The sequence below is a fragment of the Taudactylus pleione genome, unplaced genomic scaffold (assembly GCF_031769625.1).
Source record: "Taudactylus pleione unplaced genomic scaffold, aTauple2 ptg000460l, whole genome shotgun sequence".
NCBI classification, from domain to species: Eukaryota; Metazoa; Chordata; class Amphibia; order Anura; family Myobatrachidae; genus Taudactylus; species Taudactylus pleione.
Genome location: NW_028284862.1, coordinates 729600 through 754694, shown reverse-complemented (window position 1 = coordinate 754694; position 25095 = coordinate 729600). Strand labels below are relative to the sequence as shown.

General features: G+C 33.1%; 1 protein-coding gene across 1 annotated transcript in view; it reads left to right on the top strand.

Moving 5' to 3' along the window:
• Positions 1-25095, top strand: part of LOC148504696 (TBC1 domain family member 20-like) — a 380562-nt gene that overhangs the window by 5428 nt on the left and 350039 nt on the right. Inside the window, exons 3-4 of the mRNA XM_088448592.1 lie at positions 20252-20332; positions 20414-20600. Of these exons, the coding sequence (XP_088304718.1) occupies positions 20252-20332; positions 20414-20600 (268 nt within the window). The remainder of the gene's footprint in view (positions 1-20251; positions 20333-20413; positions 20601-25095) is intronic.

The following is a 25095-nucleotide window of genomic DNA, read 5'->3' as shown; positions in this document are numbered from 1 at the left end:
ATGTATTGTACAGGTAGTAGTATATATGGACTATACAGGTAGTAGTGTATATGTATTGTACAGGTAGTAGTGTATATGTACTGTACAGGTAGTAGTATATATGTATTGTACAGGTAGTAGTATATATGTATTGTGCAGGTAGTAGTGTATATGTATTGTACAGGTAGTAGTATATATGTATTGTACAGGTAGTAGTGTATATGTATTGTGCAGGTAGTAGTGTATATGTATTGTACAGGTAGTAGTATATATGTATTGTACAGGTAGTAGTGTATATGTACTGTATAGGTAGTAGTATATATGTACTGTGCAGGTAGTAGTATATATGTATTGTACAGGTAGTCTATATGTATTGTACAGGTAGTAGTATATATGTATTGTACAGGTAGTAGTATATATGTACTGTGCAGGTAGTAGTATATATGTACTGTGCAGGTAGTAGTATATATGTACTGTACAGGTAGTAGTATATATGTATTGTACAGGTAGTAGTAGTATATATGTACTGTGCAGGTAGTAGTATATATGTACTGTGCAGGTAGTAGTATATATGTACTGTACAGGTAGTAGTATATATGTATTGTACAGGTAGTAGTAGTATATATGTACTGTGCAGGTAGTAGTATATATGGACTATACAGGTAGTAGTATATATGTACTGTGCAGGTAGTAGTATATATGTACTGTACAGGTAGTAGTCTATATGTACTGTACAGGTAGTAGTCTATATGTATTGTACAGGTAGTAGTCTATATGTATTGTACAGGTAGTAGTGTATATGTATTGTACAGGTAGTAGTGTATATGTATTGTACAGGTAGTAGTATATATGTATTGTACAGGTAGTAGTATATATGTACTGTACAGGTAGTAGTGTATATGTATTGTACAGGTAGTAGTGTATATGTATTGTACAGGTAGTAGTGTATATGTACTGTATAGGTAGTAGTAGTATATATGTACTGTGCAGGTAGTATATATATATGTATTGTACAGGTAGTAGTATATATGTACTGTGCAGGTAGTAGTATATATGTATTGTACAGGTAGTAGTAGTATATATGTACTGTGCAGGTAGTAGTCTATATGTATTGAACAGGTAGTAGTATATATGTATTGTACAGGTAGTAGTATATATGTACTGTACAGGTAGTAGTCTATATGTATTGAACAGGTAGTAGTATATATGTACTGTACAGGTAGTAGTATATATGTACTGTACAGGTAGTAGTATATATGTACTGTATAGGTAGTAGTATATATGTATTGTACAGGTAGTAGTATATATGTACTGTACAGGTAGTAGTATATATGTATTGTACAGGTAGTAGTGTATATGTACTGTATAGGTAGTAGTAGTATATATGTACTGTGCAGGTAGTAGTAGTATATATGTACTGTACAGGTAGTAGTCTATATGTATTGTACAGGTAGTAGTCTATATGTATTGTACAGGTAGTAGTATATATGTATTGTGCAGGTAGTAGTATATATGTATTGTACAGGTAGTAGTAGTATATATGGACTATACAGGTAGTAGTATATATGTATTGTACAGGTAGTAGTGTATATGTACTGTATAGGTAGTAGTAGTATATATGTACTGTGCAGGTAGTAGTATATATGTATTGTACAGGTAGTAGTATATATGTATTGTGCAGGTAGTAGTATATATGTATTGTACAGGTAGTAGTAGTATATATGTATTGAGCAGGTAGTAGTATATATGTACTGTATAGGTAGTAGTAGTATATATGTACTGTGCAGGTAGTAGTCTATATGTACTGTGCAGGTAGTAGTATATTTGTATTATACAGGTAGTAGTATATATGTATTGTACAGGTAGTAGTATATATGTATTGTACAGGTAGTAGTATATATGTATTGTATAGGCAGTAGTATATATGTATTGTATAGGCAGTAGTATATATGTATTGTACAGGTAGTAGTATATATGTATTGTACAGGTAGTAGTATATATGTACTGTGCAGGTAGTAGTATATATGTATTGTACAGGTAGTAGTATATATGTATTGTACAGGTAGTAGTATATATGTATTGTACAGGTAGTAGTATATATGTATTGTATAGGTAGTAGTAGTATATATGTACTGTACAGGTAGTAGTCTATATGTATTGTACAGGTAGTAGTCTATATGTACTGTACAGGTAGTAGTGTATATGTACTGTGCAGGTAGTAGTATATATGTATTGTATAGGTAGTAGTAGTATATATGTACTGTACAGGTAGTAGTATATATGTATTGTACAGGTAGTAGTATATATGTACTGTACAGGTAGTAGTATATATGTACTGTACAGGTAGTAGTATATATGTACTGTATAGGTAGCAGTAGTATATATGTACTGTGCAGGTAGTAGTATATATGTATTGTACAGGTAGTAGTATATATGTACTATACAGGTAGTAGTATATATGTACTATACAGGTAGTAGTATATATGTACTATACAGGTAGTAGTATATATGTACTGTATAGGTAGTAGTAGTATATATGTACTGTGCAGGTAGTAGTATATATGTATTGTACAGGTAGTAGTATATATGTACTATACAGGTAGTAGTATATATGTACTATACAGGTAGTAGTATATATGTACTATACAGGTAGTAGTATATATGTACTATACAGGTAGTAGTATATATGTACTGTATAGGTAGTAGTAGTATATATGTACTGTGCAGGTAGTAGTATATATGTATTGTACAGGTAGTAGTATATATGTACTATACAGGTAGTAGTATATATGTACTATACAGGTAGTAGTATATATGGACTATACAGGTAGTAGTATATATGTACTGTACAGGTAGTAGTATATATGTACTGTATAGGTAGTAGTAGTATATATGTACTGTGCAGGTATTAGTATATATGTATTGTACAGGTAGTAGTATATATGTATTGTATAGGTAGAAGTGTATATGTACTGTACAGGTAGTAGTATATATGTACTGTACAGATAGTAGTATATATGTATTGTACAGGTAGTAGTATATATGTATTGAACAGGTAGTAGTATATATGTACTGTATAGGTAGTAGTATATATGTACTGTACAGGTAGTAGTATATATGTATTGTACAGGTAGTATATATATGTACTGTACAGGTAGTAGTATATATGTATTGTACAGGTAGTATATATATGTACTGTGCAGGTAGTAGTCTATATGTATTGAACAGGTAGTAGTCTATATGTACTGTATAGGTAGTAGTCTATATGTATTGTACAGGTAGTAGTCTATATGTATTGTACAGGTAGTAGTGTATATGTACTGTACAGGTAGTAGTATATATGTATTGTATAGGTAGTAGTAGTATATTTGTACTGTACAGGTAGTAGTATATATGTATTGAACAGGTAGTAGTATATATGTACTGTACAGGAAGTAGTATATATGTATTGAACAGGTAGTAGTATATATGTACTGTACAGGTAGTAGTATATATGTATTGTACAGGTAGTAGTATATATGTATTGTACAGGTAGTAGTATATATGTATTGAACAGGTAGTAGTATATATGTATTGAACAGGTAGTAGTATATATGTACTGTACAGGTAGTAGTATATATGTATTGAACAGGTAGTAGTATACATGTACTGTACAGGTAGTAGTATATATGTACTGTACAGGTAGTAGTATATATGTACTGTACAGGTAGTAGTATATATGTATTGAACAGGTAGTAGTATATATGTACTGTACAGGTAGAAGTATAAATGTACTGTACAGGTAGTAGTATATATGTATTGTACAGGTAGAAGTATATATGTATTGTACAGGTAGAAGTATATATGTAATGTACAGGTAGAAGTATATATGTATTGTACAGGTAGTAGTATATATGTATTGTACAGGTAGTAGTAGTATATATGTACTGTGCAGGTAGTAGTATATATGTACTGTGCAGGTAGTAGTATATATGGACTATACAGGTAGTAGTATATATGTACTGTACAGGTAGTAGTGTATATGTACTGTATAGGTAGTAGTGTATATGTATTGTACAGGTAGTAGTATATATGTATTGTACATGTAGTAGTGTATATGTATTGTACAGGTAGTAGTATATATGTACTGTACAGGTAGTAGTATATATGTATTGTACAGGTAGTAGTAGTATATATGTACTGTGCAGGTAGTAGTCTATATGTATTGAACAGGTAGTAGTATATATGTATTGTACAGGTAGTAGTCTATATGTACTGTACAGGTAGTAGTCTATATGTATTGAACAGGTAGTAGTATATATGTACTGTACAGGTAGTAGTATATATGTACTGTACAGGTAGTAGTATATATGTATTGTACAGGTAGTAGTGTATATGTACTGTATAGGTAGTAGTAGTATATATGTACTGTGCAGGTAGTAGTAGTATATATGTACTGTACAGGTAGTAGTCTATATGTATTGTACAGGTAGTAGTCTATATGTATTGTACAGGTAGTAGTATATATGTATTGTACAGGTAGTAGTAGTATATATGTACTGTGCAGGTAGTAGTATATATGGACTATACAGGTAGTAGTATATATGTATTGTACAGGTAGTTTTGTATATGTACTGTATAGGTAGTAGTAGTATATATGTACTGTGCAGGTAGTAGTATATATGTATTGTGCAGGTAGTAGTATATATGTACTGTACAGGTAGTAGTCTATATGTATTGTACAGGTAGTAGTCTATATGTATTGTACAGGTAGTAGTATATATGTATTGTGCAGGTAGTAGTATATATGTATTGTACAGGTAGTAGTAGTATATATGGACTATACAGGTAGTAGTATATATGTATTGTACAGGTAGTAGTGTATATGTACTGTATAGGTAGTAGTAGTATATATGTACTGTGCAGGTAGTAGTATATATGTATTGTACAGGTAGTAGTATATATGTATTGTGCAGGTAGTAGTATATATGTATTGTACAGGTAGTAGTAGTATATATGTATTGAGCAGGTAGTAGTATATATGTACTGTATAGGTAGTAGTAGTATATATGTACTGTGCAGGTAGTAGTCTATATATACTGTGCAGGTAGTAGTATATTTGTATTATACAGGTAGTAGTATATATGTATTGTACAGGTAGTAGTATATATGTATTGTACAGGTAGTAGTATATATGTATTGTATAGGCAGTAGTATATATGTATTGTATAGGCAGTAGTATATATGTATTGTACAGGTAGTAGTATATATGTATTGTACAGGTAGTAGTATATATGTACTGTGCAGGTAGTAGTATATATGTATTGTACAGGTAGTAGTATATATGTATTGTACAGGTAGTAGTATATATGTATTGTACAGGTAGTAGTATATATGTATTGTATAGGTAGTAGTAGTATATATGTACTGTACAGGTAGTAGTCTATATGTATTGTACAGGTAGTAGTCTATATGTACTGTACAGGTAGTAGTGTATATGTACTGTGCAGGTAGTAGTATATATGTATTGTATAGGTAGTAGTAGTATATATGTACTGTACAGGTAGTAGTATATATGTATTGTACAGGTAGTAGTATATATGTACTGTACAGGTAGTAGTATATATGTACTGTACAGGTAGTAGTATATATGTACTGTATAGGTAGCAGTAGTATATATGTACTGTGCAGGTAGTAGTATATATGTATTGTACAGGTAGTAGTATATATGTACTATACAGGTAGTAGTATATATGTACTATACAGGTAGTAGTATATATGTACTATACAGGTAGTAGTATATATGTACTGTATAGGTAGTAGTAGTATATATGTACTGTGCAGGTAGTAGTATATATGTATTGTACAGGTAGTAGTATATATGTACTATACAGGTAGTAGTATATATGTACTATACAGGTAGTAGTATATATGTACTATACAGGTAGTAGTATATATGTACTGTATAGGTAGTAGTAGTATATATGTACTGTGCAGGTAGTAGTATATATGTATTGTACAGGTAGTAGTATATATGTACTATACAGGTAGTAGTATATATGTACTATACAGGTAGTAGTATATATGGACTATACAGGTAGTAGTATATATGTACTGTACAGGTAGTAGTATATATGTACTGTATAGGTAGTAGTAGTATATATGTACTGTGCAGGTATTAGTATATATGTATTGTACAGGTAGTAGTATATATGTATTGTATAGGTAGAAGTGTATATGTACTGTACAGGTAGTAGTATATATGTACTGTACAGATAGTAGTATATATGTATTGTACAGGTAGTAGTATATATGTATTGAACAGGTAGTAGTATATATGTACTGTATAGGTAGTAGTATATATGTACTGTACAGGTAGTAGTATATATGTATTGTACAGGTAGTATATATATGTACTGTACAGGTAGTAGTATATATGTATTGTACAGGTAGTATATATATGTACTGTGCAGGTAGTAGTATATATGTATTGAACAGGTAGTAGTCTATATGTACTGTATAGGTAGTAGTCTATATGTATTGTACAGGTAGTAGTCTATATGTATTGTACAGGTAGTAGTGTATATGTACTGTACAGGTAGTAGTATATATGTACTGTACAGGAAGTAGTATATATGTATTGAACAGGTAGTAGTATATATGTACTGTACAGGTAGTAGTATATATGTATTGTACAGGTAGTAGTATATATGTATTGTACAGGTAGTAGTATATATGTATTGAACAGGTAGTAGTATATATGTATTGAACAGGTAGTAGTATATATGTACTGTACAGGTAGTAGTATATATGTATTGAACAGGTAGTAGTATACATGTACTGTACAGGTAGTAGTATATATGTACTGTATAGGTAGTAGTATATATGTACTGTACAGGTAGTAGTATATATGTATTGAACAGGTAGTAGTATATATGTACTGTACAGGTAGAAGTATAAATGTACTGTACAGGTAGTAGTATATATGTATTGTACAGGTAGAAGTATATATGTATTGTACAGGTAGAAGTATATATGTAATGTACAGGTAGAAGTATATATGTATTGTACAGGTAGTAGTATATATGTATTGTACAGGTAGTAGTAGTATATATGTACTGTGCAGGTAGTAGTATATATGTACTGTGCAGGTAGTAGTATATATGGACTATACAGGTAGTAGTATATATGTACTGTACAGGTAGTAGTGTATATGTACTGTATAGGTAGTAGTGTATATGTATTGTACAGGTAGTAGTATATATGTATTGTACAGGTAGTAGTGTATATGTACTGTACAGGTAGTAGTATATATGTACTGTACAGGTAGTAGTATATATGTATTGTACAGGTAGTAGTAGTATATATGTACTGTGCAGGTAGTAGTCTATATGTATTGAACAGGTAGTAGTCTATATGTATTGTACAGGTAGTAGTCTATATGTACTGTACAGGTAGTAGTCTATATGTATTGAACAGGTAGTAGTATATATGTACTGTACAGGTAGTAGTATATATGTACTGTACAGGTAGTAGTATATATGTACTGTACAGGTAGTAGTATATATGTATTGTACAGGTAGTAGTGTATATGTACTGTATAGGTAGTAGTAGTATATATGTACTGTGCAGGTAGTAGTAGTATATATGTACTGTACAGGTAGTAGTCTATATGTATTGTACAGGTAGTAGTCTATATGTATTGTACAGGTAGTAGTATATATGTATTGTACAGGTAGTAGTAGTATATATGTACTGTGCAGGTAGTAGTATATATGGACTATACAGGTAGTAGTATATATGTATTGTACAGGTAGTTTTGTATATGTACTGTATAGGTAGTAGTAGTATATATGTACTGTGCAGGTAGTAGTATATATGTATTGTGCAGGTAGTAGTATATATGTATTGTACAGGTAGTAGTATATATGTATTGTACAGGTAGTAGTATATATGTATTGTACAGGTAGTAGTATATATGTATTGTGCAGGTAGTAGTATATATGTATTGTACAGGTAGTAGTATATATGTATTGTGCAGGTAGTAGTATATATGTATTGTACAGGTAGTAGTAGTATATATGTATTGAGCAGGTAGTAGTATATATGTACTGTATAGGTAGTAGTAGTATATATGTACTGTGCAGGTAGTAGTATATATGTATTATACAGGTAGTAGTATATATGTATTGTACAGGTAGTAGTATATATGTATTGTACAGGTAGTAGTATATATGTATTGTATAGGTAGTAGTATATATGTATTGTATAGGCAGTAGTATATATGTATTGTACAGGTAGTAGTATATATGTATTGTACAGGTAGTAGTATATATGTACTGTGCAGGTAGTAGTATATATGTATTGTATAGGTAGTAGTATATATGTATTGTACAGGTAGTAGTATATATGTATTGTATAGGTAGTAGTATATATGTATTGTACAGGTAGTAGTGTATATGTACTGTGCAGGTAGTAGTATATATGTATTGTATAGGTAGTAGTAGTATATATGTACTGTACAGGTAGTAGTCTATATGTATTGTACAGGTAGTAGTCTATATGTATTGTACAGGTAGTAGTATATATGTACTGTACAGGTAGAAGTATAAATGTACTGTACAGGTAGTAGTATATATGTATTGAACAGGTAGTAGTATATATGTACTGTACAGGTAGAAGTATAAATGTACTGTACAGGTAGTAGTATATATGCATTGTACAGGTAGTAGTATATATGTATTGATCAGGTAGTAGTATATATGTACTGTATAGGTAGTAGTATATATGTACTGTACAGGTAGTAGTATATATGTATTGAACAGGTAGTAGTATATATGTACTGTACAGGTAGTAGTATATATGTACTGTATAGGTAGTAGTATATATGTACTGTACAGGTAGTAGTATATATGTATTGAACAGGTAGTATATATGTACTGTACAGGTAGTAGTATATATGGACTGTACAGGTAGTAGTATATATGTATTGAACAGGTAGTAGTATATATGTACTGTACAGGTAGAAGTATAAATGTACTGTACAGGTAGTAGTATATATGTATTGTACAGGTAGAAGTATATATGTATTGTACAGGTAGAAGTATATATGTAATGTACAGGTAGAAGTATATATGTATTGTACAGGTAGTAGTATATATGTATTGTACAGGTAGTAGTAGTATATATGTACTGTGCAGGTAGTAGTATATATGTACTGTGCAGGTAGTAGTATATATGGACTATACAGGTAGTAGTATATATGTACTGTACAGGTAGTAGTGTATATGTACTGTATAGGTAGTAGTGTATATGTATTGTACAGGTAGTAGTATATATGTATTGTACAGGTAGTAGTGTATATGTACTGTACAGGTAGTAGTATATATGTACTGTACAGGTAGTAGTATATATGTATTGTACAGGTAGTAGTAGTATATATGTACTGTGCAGGTAGTAGTCTATATGTATTGAACAGGTAGTAGTCTATATGTATTGTACAGGTAGTAGTCTATATGTACTGTACAGGTAGTAGTCTATATGTATTGAACAGGTAGTAGTATATATGTACTGTACAGGTAGTAGTATATATGTACTGTACAGGTAGTAGTATATATGTACTGTACAGGTAGTAGTATATATGTATTGTACAGGTAGTAGTGTATATGTACTGTATAGGTAGTAGTAGTATATATGTACTGTGCAGGTAGTAGTAGTATATATGTACTGTACAGGTAGTAGTCTATATGTATTGTACAGGTAGTAGTCTATATGTATTGTACAGGTAGTAGTATATATGTATTGTACAGGTAGTAGTAGTATATATGTACTGTGCAGGTAGTAGTATATATGGACTATACAGGTAGTAGTATATATGTATTGTACAGGTAGTTTTGTATATGTACTGTATAGGTAGTAGTAGTATATATGTACTGTGCAGGTAGTAGTATATATGTATTGTGCAGGTAGTAGTATATATGTATTGTACAGGTAGTAGTATATATGTATTGTACAGGTAGTAGTATATATGTATTGTACAGGTAGTAGTATATATGTATTGTGCAGGTAGTAGTATATATGTATTGTACAGGTAGTAGTATATATGTATTGTGCAGGTAGTAGTATATATGTATTGTACAGGTAGTAGTAGTATATATGTATTGAGCAGGTAGTAGTATATATGTACTGTATAGGTAGTAGTAGTATATATGTACTGTGCAGGTAGTAGTATATATGTATTATACAGGTAGTAGTATATATGTATTGTACAGGTAGTAGTATATATGTATTGTACAGGTAGTAGTATATATGTATTGTATAGGTAGTAGTATATATGTATTGTACAGGCAGTAGTATATATGTATTGTACAGGTAGTAGTATATATGTATTGTACAGGTAGTAGTATATATGTACTGTGCAGGTAGTAGTATATATGTATTGTATAGGTAGTAGTATATATGTATTGTACAGGTAGTAGTATATATGTATTGTATAGGTAGTAGTATATATGTATTGTACAGGTAGTAGTGTATATGTACTGTGCAGGTAGTAGTATATATGTATTGTATAGGTAGTAGTAGTATATATGTACTGTACAGGTAGTAGTCTATATGTATTGTACAGGTAGTAGTCTATATGTATTGTACAGGTAGTAGTATATATGTACTGTACAGGTAGAAGTATAAATGTACTGTACAGGTAGTAGTATATATGTATTGAACAGGTAGTAGTATATATGTACTGTACAGGTAGAAGTATAAATGTACTGTACAGGTAGTAGTATATATGCATTGTACAGGTAGTAGTATATATGTATTGATCAGGTAGTAGTATATATGTACTGTATAGGTAGTAGTATATATGTACTGTACAGGTAGTAGTATATATGTATTGAACAGGTAGTAGTATATATGTACTGTATAGGTAGTAGTATATATGTACTGTACAGGTAGTAGTATATATGTATTGAACAGGTAGTATATATGTACTGTACAGGTAGTAGTATATATGGACTGTACAGGTAGTAGTATATATGTATTGAACAGGTAGTAGTATATATGTACTGTACAGGTAGAAGTATATATGGACTATACAGGTAGTAGTATATATGTATTGAACAGGTAGTAGTATATATGTACTGTGCAGGTAGTAGTATATATGTACTGTACAGGTAGTAGTATATATGGACTGTACAGGTAGTAGTATATATGTATTGAACAGGTAGTAGTATATATGTACTGTACAGGTAGAAGTATATATGGACTATACAGGTAGTAGTATATATGTATTGAACAGGTAGTAGTATATATGTACTGTGCAGGTAGTAGTATATATGTATTGTACAGGTAGTAGTGTATATGTACTGTATAGGTAGTAGTGTATATGTACTGTATAGGTAGTAGTATATATGTACTGTGCAGGTAGTAGTATATATGTACTGTACAGGCAGTAGTATATATGTACTGTACAGGTAGTAGTGTATATGTACTGTATAGGTAGTAGTGTATATGTACTGTGCAGGTAGTAGTATATATGTATTGATCAGGTAGTAGTATATATGTACTGTACAGGTAGTAGTATATATGTATTGATCAGGTAGTAGTATATATGTACTGTACAGGTAGTAGTATATATGTACTGTACAGGTAGTAGTATATATGTATTGATCAGGTAGTAGTATATATGTACTGTACAGGTAGTAGTATATATGTATTGATCAGGTAGTAGTATATATGTACTGTACAGGTAGTAGTATATATGTACTGTACAGGTAGTAGTATATATGTATTGATTAGGTAGTAGTATATATGTACTGTACAGGTAGTAGTATATATGTATTGAACAGGTAGTAGTATATATGTACTGTACAGGTAGTAGTATATATGTATTGAACAGGTAGTAGTATATATGTATTGAACAGGTAGTAGTATATATGTATTGAACAGGTAGTAGTATATATGTACTGTACAGGTAGTAGTATATATGTATTGAACAGGTAGTAGTATATATGTACTGTACAGGTAGTAGTATATATGTATTGTACAGGTAGTATATATATGTACTGTGCAGGTAGTAGTATATATGTATTGTACAGGTAGTAGTGTATATGTATTGAACAGGTAGAAGTATAAATGTACTGTACAGGAAGTAGTATATATGTATTGAACAGGTAGTAGTATATATGTAATGTACAGGTAGTAGTATATATGTATTGTACAGGTAGAAGTATATATGTAATGTACAGGTAGAAGTATAAATGTACTGTACAGGTAGTAGTATATATGTATTGTACAGGTAGAAGTATATATGTACTGTACAGGTAGAAGTATATATGTTCTTTACAGGTAGAAGTATATATGTATTGTACAGGTAGAAGTATATATGTATTGTACAGGTAGTAGTATATATGTATTGTACAGGTAGTAGTATATATGTTCTGTACAGGTAGTATATATGTATTGTACAGGTAGAAGTATATATGTAATGTACATGTAGAAGTATAAATGTACTGTACAGGTAGTAGTATATATGTATTGTACAGGTAGAAGTATATATGTATTGTACAGGTAGAAGTATATATGTAATGTACAGGTAGAAGTATATATGTATTGTACAGGTAGTAGTATATATGTATTGTACAGGTAGTAGTAGTATATATGTACTGTGCAGGTAGTAGTATATATGTACTGTGCAGGTAGTAGTATATATGGACTATACAGGTAGTAGTATATATGTACTGTACAGGTAGTAGTGTATATGTATTGTACAGGTAGTAGTATATATGTATTGTACAGGTAGTAGTGTATATGTACTGTACAGGTAGTAGTATATATGTACTGTACAGGTAGTAGTATATATGTATTGTGCAGGTAGTAGTAGTATATATGTACTGTACAGGTAGTAGTATATATGTATTGTACAGGTAGTAGTGTATATGTACTGTACAGGTAGTAGTATATTTGTATTGTACAGGTAGTAGTATATATGTATTGTACAGGTAGTAGTATATATGTACTGTGCAGGTAGTAGTAGTAGTATATATGTACTGTACAGGTAGTAGTATATATGCATTGTGCAGGTAGTAGTCTATATGTATTGTACAGGTAGTAGTCTATATGTATTGTACAGGTAGTAGTATATATGTATTGTGCAGGTAGTAGTATATATGTATTGTACATGTAGTAGTAGTATATATGTACTGTGCAGGTAGTAGTATATATGGACTATACAGGTAGTAGTATATATGTACTGTATAGGTAGTAGTAGTATATATGTACTGTGCAGGTAGTAGTATATATGTACTGTATAGGTAGTAGTAGTCTATATGTACTGTGCAGGTAGTAGTATATATGTATTATACAGGTAGTAGTATATATGTATTGTACAGGTAGTAGTATATATGTATTGTACAGGTAGTAGTACATATGTATTGTATAGGTAGTAGTATATATGTATTGTATAGGCAGTAGTATATATGTATTGTACAGGTAGTAGTATATATGTATTGTACAGGTAGTAGTATATATGTACTGTGCAGGTAGTAGTATATATGTATTGTACAGGTAGTAGTATATATGTATTGTACAGGTAGTAGTATATATGTATTGTACAGGTAGTAGTATATATGTATTGTACAGGTAGTAGTATATATGTATTGTATAGGTAGTAGTAGTATATATGTACTGTACAGGTAGTAGTCTATATGTATTGTACAGGTAGTAGTCTATATGTATTGTACAGGTAGTAGTGTATATGTACTGTGCAGGTAGTAGTATATATGTATTGTATAGGTAGTAGTAGTATATATGTACTGTACAGGTAGTAGTCTATATGTATTGTACAGGTAGTAGTCTATATGTATTGTACAGGTAGTAGTGTATATGTACTGAGCAGGTAGTAGTATATATGTATTGTATAGGTAGTAGTAGTATATATGTACTGTACAGGTAGTAGTATATATGTATTGTACAGGTAGTAGTATATATGTACTGTACAGGTAGTAGTATATATGTAATGTACAGGTAGTAGTATATATGTACTGTATAGGTTGTAGTATATATGTAATGTACAGGTAGTAGTATATATGTAATGTGCAGGTAGTAGTATATATGTACTGTACAGGTAGTAGTATATATGTACTGTACAGGTAGTAGTATATATGTACTGTACAGGTAGTAGTATATATGTACTGTACAGGTAGTAGTATATATGTACTATACAGGTAGTAGTATATATGTACTATACAGGTAGTAGTATATATGTACTATACAGGTAGTAGTATATATGTACTATACAGGTAGTAGTATATATGTATTGTACAGGTAGTAGTATATATGTACTGTACAGGTAGTAGTATATATGTACTATACAGGTAGTAGTATATATGGACTATACAGGTAGTAGTATATATGTACTGTACAGGTAGTAGTATATATGTACTGTATTGGTAGTAGTAGTATATATGTACTGTGCAGGTATTAGTATATATGTATTGTACAGGTAGTAGTATATATGTATTGTATAGGTAGAAGTGTATATGTACTGTACAGGTAGTAGTATATATGTACTGTACAGATAGTAGTATATATGTATTGTACAGGTAGTAGTATATATGTATTGAACAGGTAGTAGTATATATGTACTGTATAGGTAGTAGTATATATGTACTGTACAGGTAGTAGTATATATGTATTGTACAGGTAGTAGTATATATGTATTGAACAGGTAGTAGTATATATATACTGTATAGGTAGTAGTATATATGTACTGTGCAGGTAGTAGTATATATGTATTGTACAGGTAGTAGTCTATATGTATTGTACAGGTAGTAGTGTATATGTACTGTACAGGTAGTAGTATATATGTATTGTATAGGTAGTAGTAGTATATTTGTACTGTACAGGTAGTAGTATATATGTATTGAACAGGTAGTAGTATATATGTACTGTACAGGTAGTAGTATATTTGTATTGAACAGGTAGTAGTATATATGTACTGTACAGGTAGTAGTATATATGTATTGTACAGGTAGTAGTATATATGTATTGTACAGGTAGTAGTATATATGTATTGTACAGGTAGTAGTATATATGTATTGAACAGGTAGTAGTATATATGTATTGAACAGGTAGTAGTATATATGTACTGTACAGGTAGTAGTATATATGTATTGAACAGGTAGTAGTATATATGTACTGTACAGGTAGTAGTATATATGTACTGTATAGGTAGTAGTATATATGTACTGTACAGGTAGAAGTATAAATGTACTGTACAGGTAGTAGTATATATGTACTGTACAGGTAGAAGTATAAATGTACTGTACAGGTAGTAGTATATATGCATTGTACAGGTAGTAGTATATATGTATTGATCAGGTAGTATATATGTATTGATCAGGTAGTAGTATATATGTACTGTACAGGTAGTAGTATATATGCATTGTACAGGTAGTAGTATATATGTATTGAACAGGTAGTAGTATATATGTACTGTACAGGTAGTAGTATATATGTACTGTACAGGTAGTAGTATATATGTATTGAACAGGTAGTAGTATATATGTACTGTACAGGTAGTAGTATATATGGACTATACAGGTAGTAGTATATATGTATTGAACAGGTAGTAGTATATATGTACTGTACAGGTAGTAGTATATATGGACTATACAGGTAGTAGTATATATGGACTGTACAGGTAGAAGTATAAATGTACTGTACAGATAGTAGTATATATGTATTGAACAGGTAGTAGTATATATGTACTGTACAGGTAGAAGTATAAATGTACTGTACAGGTAGTAGTATATATGTATTGAACAGGTAGTAGTATATATGTACTGTGCAGGAAGTAGTATATATGTATTGTACAGGTAGTAGTATATATGTACTGTGCAGGTAGTAGTATATATGTATTGTACAGGTAGTAGTGTATATGTACTGTATAGGTAGTAGTGTATATGTACTGTATAGGTAGTAGTGTATATGTACTGTGCAGGTAGTAGTATATATGTACTGTGCAGGTAGTAGTATATATGTACTGTGCAGGTAGTAGTATATATGTACTGTACAGGTAGTAGTGTATATGTACTGTATAGGTAGTAGTTTATATGTACTGTGCAGGTAGTAGTATATATGTACTGTACAGGTAGTAGTATATATGTACTGTACAGGTAGTAGTGTATATGTACTGTATAGGTAGTAGTATATATGTATTGATCAGGTAGTAGTATATATGTACTGTACAGGTAGTATATATGTATTGATCAGGTAGTAGTATATATGTACTGTACAGGTAGTAGTATATATGTATTGAACAGGTAGTAGTATATATGTACTGTACAGGTAGTAGTATATATGTATTGAACAGGTAGTAGTATATATGTATTGAACAGGTAGTATATATGTATTGAACAGGTAGTAGTATATATGTACTGTACAGGTAGTAGTATATATGTATTGAACAGGTAGTAGTATATATGTACTGTACAGGTAGTAGTATATATGTATTGTACAGGTAGTATATATATGTACTGTGCAGGTAGTAGTATATATGTATTGTACAGGTAGTAGTGTATATGTATTGAACAGGTAGAAGTATAAATGTACTGTACAGGAAGTAGTATATATGTATTGAACAGGTAGTAGTATATATGTAATGTACAGGTAGTAGTATATATGTATTGTACAGGTAGAAGTATATATGTAATGTACAGGTAGAAGTATAAATGTACTGTACAGGTAGTAGTATATATGTATTGTACAGGTAGAAGTATATATGTACTGTACAGGTAGAAGTATATATGTTCTGTACAGGTAGAAGTATATATGTATTGTACAGGTAGAAGTATATATGTATTGTACAGGTAGTAGTATATATGTATTGTACAGGTAGAAGTATATATGTTCTGTACAGGTAGTATATATGTATTGTACAGGTAGAAGTATATATGTAATGTACAGGTAGAAGTATAAATGTACTGTACAGGTAGTAGTATATATGTATTGTACAGGTAGAAGTATATATGTATTGTACAGGTAGAAGTATATATGTAATGTACAGGTAGAAGTATATATGTATTGTACAGGTAGTAGTATATATGTATTGTAAAGGTAGTAGTAGTATATATGTATTGTACAGGTAGTAGTAGTATATATGTATTGTACAGGTAGTAGTAGTATATATGTACTGTGCAGGTAGTAGTATATATGTACTGTGCAGGTAGTAGTATATATGGACTATACAGGTAGTAGTATATATGTACTGTACAGGTAGTAGTGTATATGTATTGTACAGGTAGTAGTATATATGTATTGTACAGGTAGTAGTGTATATGTATTGTACAGGTAGTAGTATATATGTACTGTACAGGTAGTAGTATATATGTATTGTACAGGTAGTAGTAGTATATATGTACTGTGCAGGTAGTAGTATATATGGACTATACAGGTAGTAGTATATATGTATTGTACAGGTAGTAGTAGTGTATATGTACTGTGCAGGTAGTAGTATATATGGACTATACAGGTAGTAGCATATATGTATTGTACAGGTAGTAGTGTATATGTACTGTATAGGTAGTAGTAGTAGTATATATGTACTGTACAGGTAGTAGTAGTATATATGTACTATACAGGTAGTAGTAGTATATATGTACTGTACAGGTAGTAGTAGTAGTATATATGTACTGTACAGGTAGTAGTAGTAGTATATATGTACTATACAGGTAGTAGTAGTAGTATATATGTACTATACAGGTAGTAGTATATATGTACTGTACAGGTAGTAGTAGTAGTATATATGTACTATACAGGTAGTAGTAGTAGTTTATATGTACTGTACAGGTAGTAGTAGTAGTATATATGTACTATACAGGTAGTAGTAGTAGTATATATGTACTATACAGGTAGTAGTAGTAGTATATATGTACTGTACAGGTAGTAGTAGTAGTATATATGTACTGTACAGGTAGTAGTAGTAGTAGTAGTATATATGTACTGTACAGGTAGTAGTAGTAGTATATATGTACTGTACAGGTGGTAGTAGTAGTATATGTACTATACAGGTGGTAGTAGTAGTATATGTACTATACAGGTAGTAGTAGTATATGGACTATACAGGTAGTAGTAGTATATATGTACTATACAGGTGGTAGTAGTAGTATATGGACTATACAGGTAGTAGTATGTATGTACTATACAGGTAGTAGTATATATGTACTGTACAGGTAGTAGTATATATGGACTATACAGGTAGTAGTATATATGGACTATACAGGTAGTAGTATGTATGTACTATACAGGTAGTAGTATGTATGTACTATACAGGTAGTAGTATGTATGGACTATAAAGGTAGTAGTATGTATGGACTATACAGGTAGTAGTAGTATATTTGGACTATACAGGTAGTAGTATATATGGACTATACAGGTAGTAGTATGTATGTACTATACAGGTAGTAGTATATATGTACTGTACAGGTAGTAGTATATTTGGACTATACAGGTAGTAGTAGTATATATGGACTATACTGGTAGTAGTATATATGTACTGTACAGGTAGTAGTATATATGGACTATACAGGTAGTAGTATATATGGACTATTCAGGTAGTAGTATATATGTACTGTACAGGTAGTAGTATATATGGACTATACATGTAGTAGTATATATGTACTGTGCAGGTAGTAGTATGTATGTACTATACAGGTAGTAGTATATATGTACTGTACAGGTAGTAGTATATATGGACTATACAGGTAGTAGTATATATGTACTGTACAGGTAGTAGTTTATATGTACTGTACAGGTAGTAGTATATATGTACTGTACAGGTAGTAGTATATATGGACTATACAGGTAGTAGTATATATGTACTGTATAGGTAGTAGTATATATGTACTGTACAGGTAGTAGTTTATATGTACTGTATAGGTAGTAGTATATATGTACTGTACAGGTAGTATATATGGACTATACAGGTAGTAGTATATATGGACTATACAGGTAGTAGTATATATGTACTGTACTGGTAGTAGTTTATATGTACTGTACAGGTAGTAGTATGTATGTACTATACAGGTAGTAGTATGTATGTACTGTACAGGTAGTAGTATATATGGACTATACAGGTAGTAGTATATATGTACTGTACAGGTAGTAGTATATATGTACTGTACAGGTAGTAGTATATATGTATTGATCAGGTAGTAGTATATATGTACTGTACAGGTAGTAGTATATATGTACTGTACAGGTAGTAGTATATATGTACTGTACAGGTAGTAGTATATATGGACTATACAGGTAGTAATATATATGGACTATACAGGTAGTAGTATATATGTACTGTACAGGTAGTATATATGTACTGTGCAGGTAGTAGTATATATGTACTGTATAGGTAGTAGTATATATGTACTGTACAGGTAGTAGTATATATGTACTGTACAGGTAGTAGTATATATGGACTATACAGGTAGTAGTATATATGTACTGTACAGGTAGTAGTTTATATGTACTGTACAGGTAGTAGTATATATGTACTGTACAGGTAGTAGTATATATGGACTATACAGGTAGTAGTATATATGTACTGTATAGGTAGTAGTATATATGGACTATACAGGTAGTAGTATATATGTACTGTATAGGTAGTAGTATATATGTACTGTACAGGTAGTATATATGGACTATACAGGTAGTAGTATATATGGACTATACAGGTAGTAGTATATATGTACTGTACAGGTAGTAGTATATATGTTCTGTACAGATAGTAGTATATATGTACTGTACTGGTAGTAGTTTATATGTACTGTACAGGTAGTATATATGGACTATACAGGTAGTAGTTTATATGGACTATACAGGTAGTAGTATATATGGACTATACAGGTAGTAATATATATGGACTATACAGGTAGTAGTATATATGTACTGTACAGGTAGTATATATGTACTGTGCAGGTAGTAGTATATATGTACTGTATAGGTAGTAGTATATATGTACTGTACAGGTAGTAGTATATATGTACTGTACAGGTAGTAGTGTATATGGACTATACAGGTAGTAGTATATATGGACTATACAGGTAGTAGTATATATGGACTATACAGGTAGTAGTATATATGTACTGTACAGGTAGTAGTATATATGTACTGTACAGGTAGTAGTATATATGGACTATACAGGTAGTAGTATATATGTACTGTACAGGTAGTAGTATATATGTACTGTACAGGTAGTAGTATATAAGTAGTGACATTCCCTCGTGTCTGCTTATTTCAGGCCCCGCTATCCTCTGCAATCACAAGGATTATAACCAGGTAGAGATGGATGTCAGACGCTCACTCCGGCGATTCCCTAAAGGTGTGACCCCCTATGTACTGTATGGTACTGTATACGTGTGTGTGGTGCACAGCACTGACCGGACACTGTACTTCCCTCCAGGAATGCCGGACGATGAGCGCTCAGTCCTAAAGGTGCAGCTGACGGACATGATCCTCTACGTTCTGCACTCTCACCCGGAGCTGCACTATTACCAGGGCTACCACGATATTGCCGTCACTCTACTCCTGACCACTGGGGTCCGACTGGGAACTGCCATACTGGAGACCCTGTCTACTAACCATCTCCGGTATACTATTCTTATATTCAGCGCAACCTGTAGTACTCTGTATCATTATACAGAGTGCAGTGTATAGTACTCACTATCATACAGAGCTCAGCGTATAGTACTCACTATCATCATACAGAGAGCGGCGTATAGTACTCACTATCATCATACAGAGAGCGGCGTATAGTACTCACTATCATCATACAGAGAGCAGCGTATAGTACTCACTATCATCATACAGAGCTCAGCGTATAGTACTCACTATCATCATACAGAGAGCAGCGTATAGTACTCACTATCATCATACAAAGAGCAGCGTATAGTACTCACTATCATCATACAGAGCTCAGCGTATAGTACTCACTATCATCATACAGAGAGCAGCGTATAGTACTCACTATCATCATACAAAGAGCAGCGTATAGTACTCACTATCATACAGAGCTCAGCGTATAGTACTCACTATCATCATACAGAGCGCAGCGTATAGTACTCACTATCATCATACAGAGAGCAGTGTATAGTACTCACTATCATCATACAGAGCTCAGCGTATAGTACTCACTATCATCATACAGAGAGCAGCGTATAGTACTCACTATCATCATACAAAGAGCAGCGTATAGTACTCACTATCATACAGAGAGCAGCGTATAGTACTCACTATCATCATACAGAGAGCGGCGTATAGTACTCACTATCATCATACAGAGAGCAGCGTATAGTACTCACTATCATCATACAAAGAGCAGCGTATAGTACTCACTATCATCATACAGAGAGCAGCGTATAGTACTCACTATCATCATATAGAGAGCAGCGTATAGTACTCACTATCATCATACAGAGCTCAGCGTATAGTACTCACTATCATCATACAGAGAGCAGCGTATAGTACTCACTATCATCATACAGAGAGCAGCGTATAGTACTCACTATTATCATACAGAGAGCAGCGTATAGTACTCACTATCATCATACAGAGAGCAGCGTATAGTACTCACTATCATCATACAGAGAGCAGCGTATAGTACTCACTATCATCATACAGAGCTCAGCGTATAGTACTCACTATCATCATACAGAGAGCAGCGTATAGTACTCACTATCATCATACAGAGCTCAGCGTATAGTACTCACTATCATCTTACAGAGTGCAGTGTATAGTACTCACTATCATCATACAGAGCTCAGCGTATAGTACTCACTATCATACAGAGAGCAGCGTATAGTACTCACTATCATCATACAGAGAGCAGCGTATAGTACTCACTATCATCATACAAAGAGCAGCGTATAGTACTCACTATCATCATACAGAGAGCAGCGTATAGTACTCACTATCATCATACAGAGAGCAGCGTATAGTACTCACTATCATCATACAGAGCTCAGCGTATAGTACTCACTATCATCATACAGAGAGCAGCGTATAGTACTCACTATCATCATACAGAGAGCAGCGTATAGTACTCACTATTATCATACAGAGAGCAGCGTATAGTACTCACTATCATCATACAGAGAGCAGCGTATAGTACTCACTATCATCATACAGAGAGCAGCGTATAGTACTCACTATCATCATACAGAGAGCAGCGTATAGTACTCACTATCATCATACAGAGCTCAGCGTATAGTACTCACTATCATCATACAGAGAGCAGCGTATAGTACTCACTATCATCATACAGAGCTCAGCGTATAGTACTCACTATCATCATACAGAGCGCAGCGTATAGTACTCACTATCATCATACAGAGCTCAGCGTATAGTACTCACTATCATCATACAGAGCGCAGCGTATAGTACTCAATATCATCATACAGAGAGCAGCGTATAGTACTTACTGTCATCATACAGAGAGCAGCGTATATTACTCACTATCTTCATACAGAGAGCAGCGTATAGTACTCACTATCATCATACAGAGCTCAGCGTATAGTACTCACTATCATCCTACAGAGAGCAGCGTATTGTACTCACTATCATCATACAGAGCTCAGCGTATAGTACTCACTATCATACAGAGAGCAGCGTATAGTACTCACTATCACCATACAGAGAGCAGCGTATTGTACTCACTATCATCATACAGAGCTCAGCGTATAGTACTCAATATCATCATACAGAGAGCAGCGTATAGTACTCACTATCATCATACAGAGAGCGGCGTATAGTACTCACTATCATCATACAGAGAGCGGCGTATAGTACTCACAATCATCATACAGAGAGCAGCGTATAGTACTCACTATCATCATACAGAGCTCAGCGTATAGTACTCAATATCATCATACAGAGAGCAGCGTACAGTACTCACTATCATCATACAGAGCGGAGCGTATAGTACTCACTATCATCATACAGAGCTCAGCGTATAGTACTCACTATCATCATACAGAGAGCAGCGTATAGTACTCACTATCATCATACAAAGCAGCGTATAGTACTCACTATCATCATACAGAGAGCAGCGTATAGTAATCACTATCATCATACAGAGCTCAGCGTATAGTACTCACTATCATACAGAGAGCAGCGTATAGTACTCACTATCATCATACAGAGAGCAGCGTATAGTAATCACTATCATCATACAGAGAGCGGCGTACAGTACTCACTATCATCATACAGAGAGCAGCGTATAGTACTCACTATCATCATACAGAGAGCAGCGTATAGTACTCACTGTCATCATACAGAGCGCGGCGTATAGTACTCACTATCATACAGAGAGCAGCGTATTCTACTCACTGTCATCATACAGAGCGCAGCGTATATTACTCACTATCATCATACAGAGCGCAGCGTATAGTACTCACTGTCATCATACAGAGCTCAGCGTATAGTACTCACTATCATCATACAGAGTGCAGCGTATAGTACTCACTATCATCATACAGAGAGCAGCGTATAGTACTCACTATCATCATACAGAGCGCAGCGTATAGTACTCACTATCATCATACAAAGAGCAGCGTATAGTACTCACTATCCTACAGAGAGCAGCGTATAGTACTCACTATCATCATACAGAGCTCAGCGTATAGTACTCAATATCAACATACAGAGAGCAGCGTATAGTACTCACTATCATCATACAGAGAGCAGCGTATAGTACTCACTATCATCATACAGAGAGCAGCGTATAGTACTCACTGTCATCATACAGAGAGCAGCGTATAGTACTCAATATCATCATACAGAGCGCAGTGTATAGTACTCACTATCATACAGAGAGCAGCGTATAGTACTCACTATCACCATACAAAGCTCAGCGTATAGTACTCACTATCTTCATACAGAGAGCAGCGTATAGTAATCACTATCATCATACAGAGAGCAGCGTATAGTACTCACTATCATCATACAGAGAGCAGCGTATAGTACGCACTATCATCATACAGAGCTCAGCGTATAGTACTCACTATCATCATACAGAGAGCGGCGTATAGTACTCACTATCATGATACAGAGCGCGGCGTATAGTACTCACTATCCTCATACAGAGAGCGGCGTATAGTACTCACTATCCTCATACAGAGAGCAGCGTATAGTACTTACTGTCATCATACAGAGAGCAGCGTATAGTACTCACTATCATACAGAGAGCAGCGTATAGTACTCACTGTCATCATACAGAGAGCAGCGTATAGTACTCACTGTCATCATACAGAGAGCAGCGTATAGTATTCACTATCATCAAACAGAGCTCAGCGTATAGTACTCAGTCATCATACAGAGAGCAGCGTATAGTACTCACTATCATCATACAGAGAGCAGCGTATAGTACTCACTGTCATCATACAGAGAGCGGCGTATAGTACTCACTATCATCATACAGAGCTCGGCGTATAGTACTCACTATCATCATACAGAGCTCATCGTATTGTACTCACTATCATCATACAGAGCGCGGCGTATAGTACTCACTGTCATCATACAGAGAGCGGCGTATAGTACTCACTATCATCATACAGAGCGCAACGTATAGTACTCACTATCATCATACAGAGAGCAGCGTATAGTACTCACTATCATCATACAGAGAGCGGCGTATAGTACTCACTATCATCATACAGAGAGCAGCGTATAGTACTCACTATCATCATACAGAGCTCAGCGTATAGTACTCACTATCATCATACAGAGAGCTGCGTATAGTACTCACTGTCATCATACAGAGAGCAGCGTATAGTACTCACTGTCATCATACAGAGCTCAGCGTATAGTACTCATTATCATCATACAGAGAGCAGCGTATAGTACTCACTATCATCATACAGAGAGCAGCGTATAGTACTCACTGTCATCATACAGAGAGCAGCGTATAGTACTCACTGTCATCATACAGAGCTCAGCGTATAGTAGTCACTATCATCATACAGCGAGCAGCGTATAGTACTCACTATCATCATACAGAGAGCAGCGTATAGTACTCACTGTCATCATACAGAGAGCAGCGTATAGTACTCACTATCATCATACAGAGCTCAGCGTATAGTACTCACT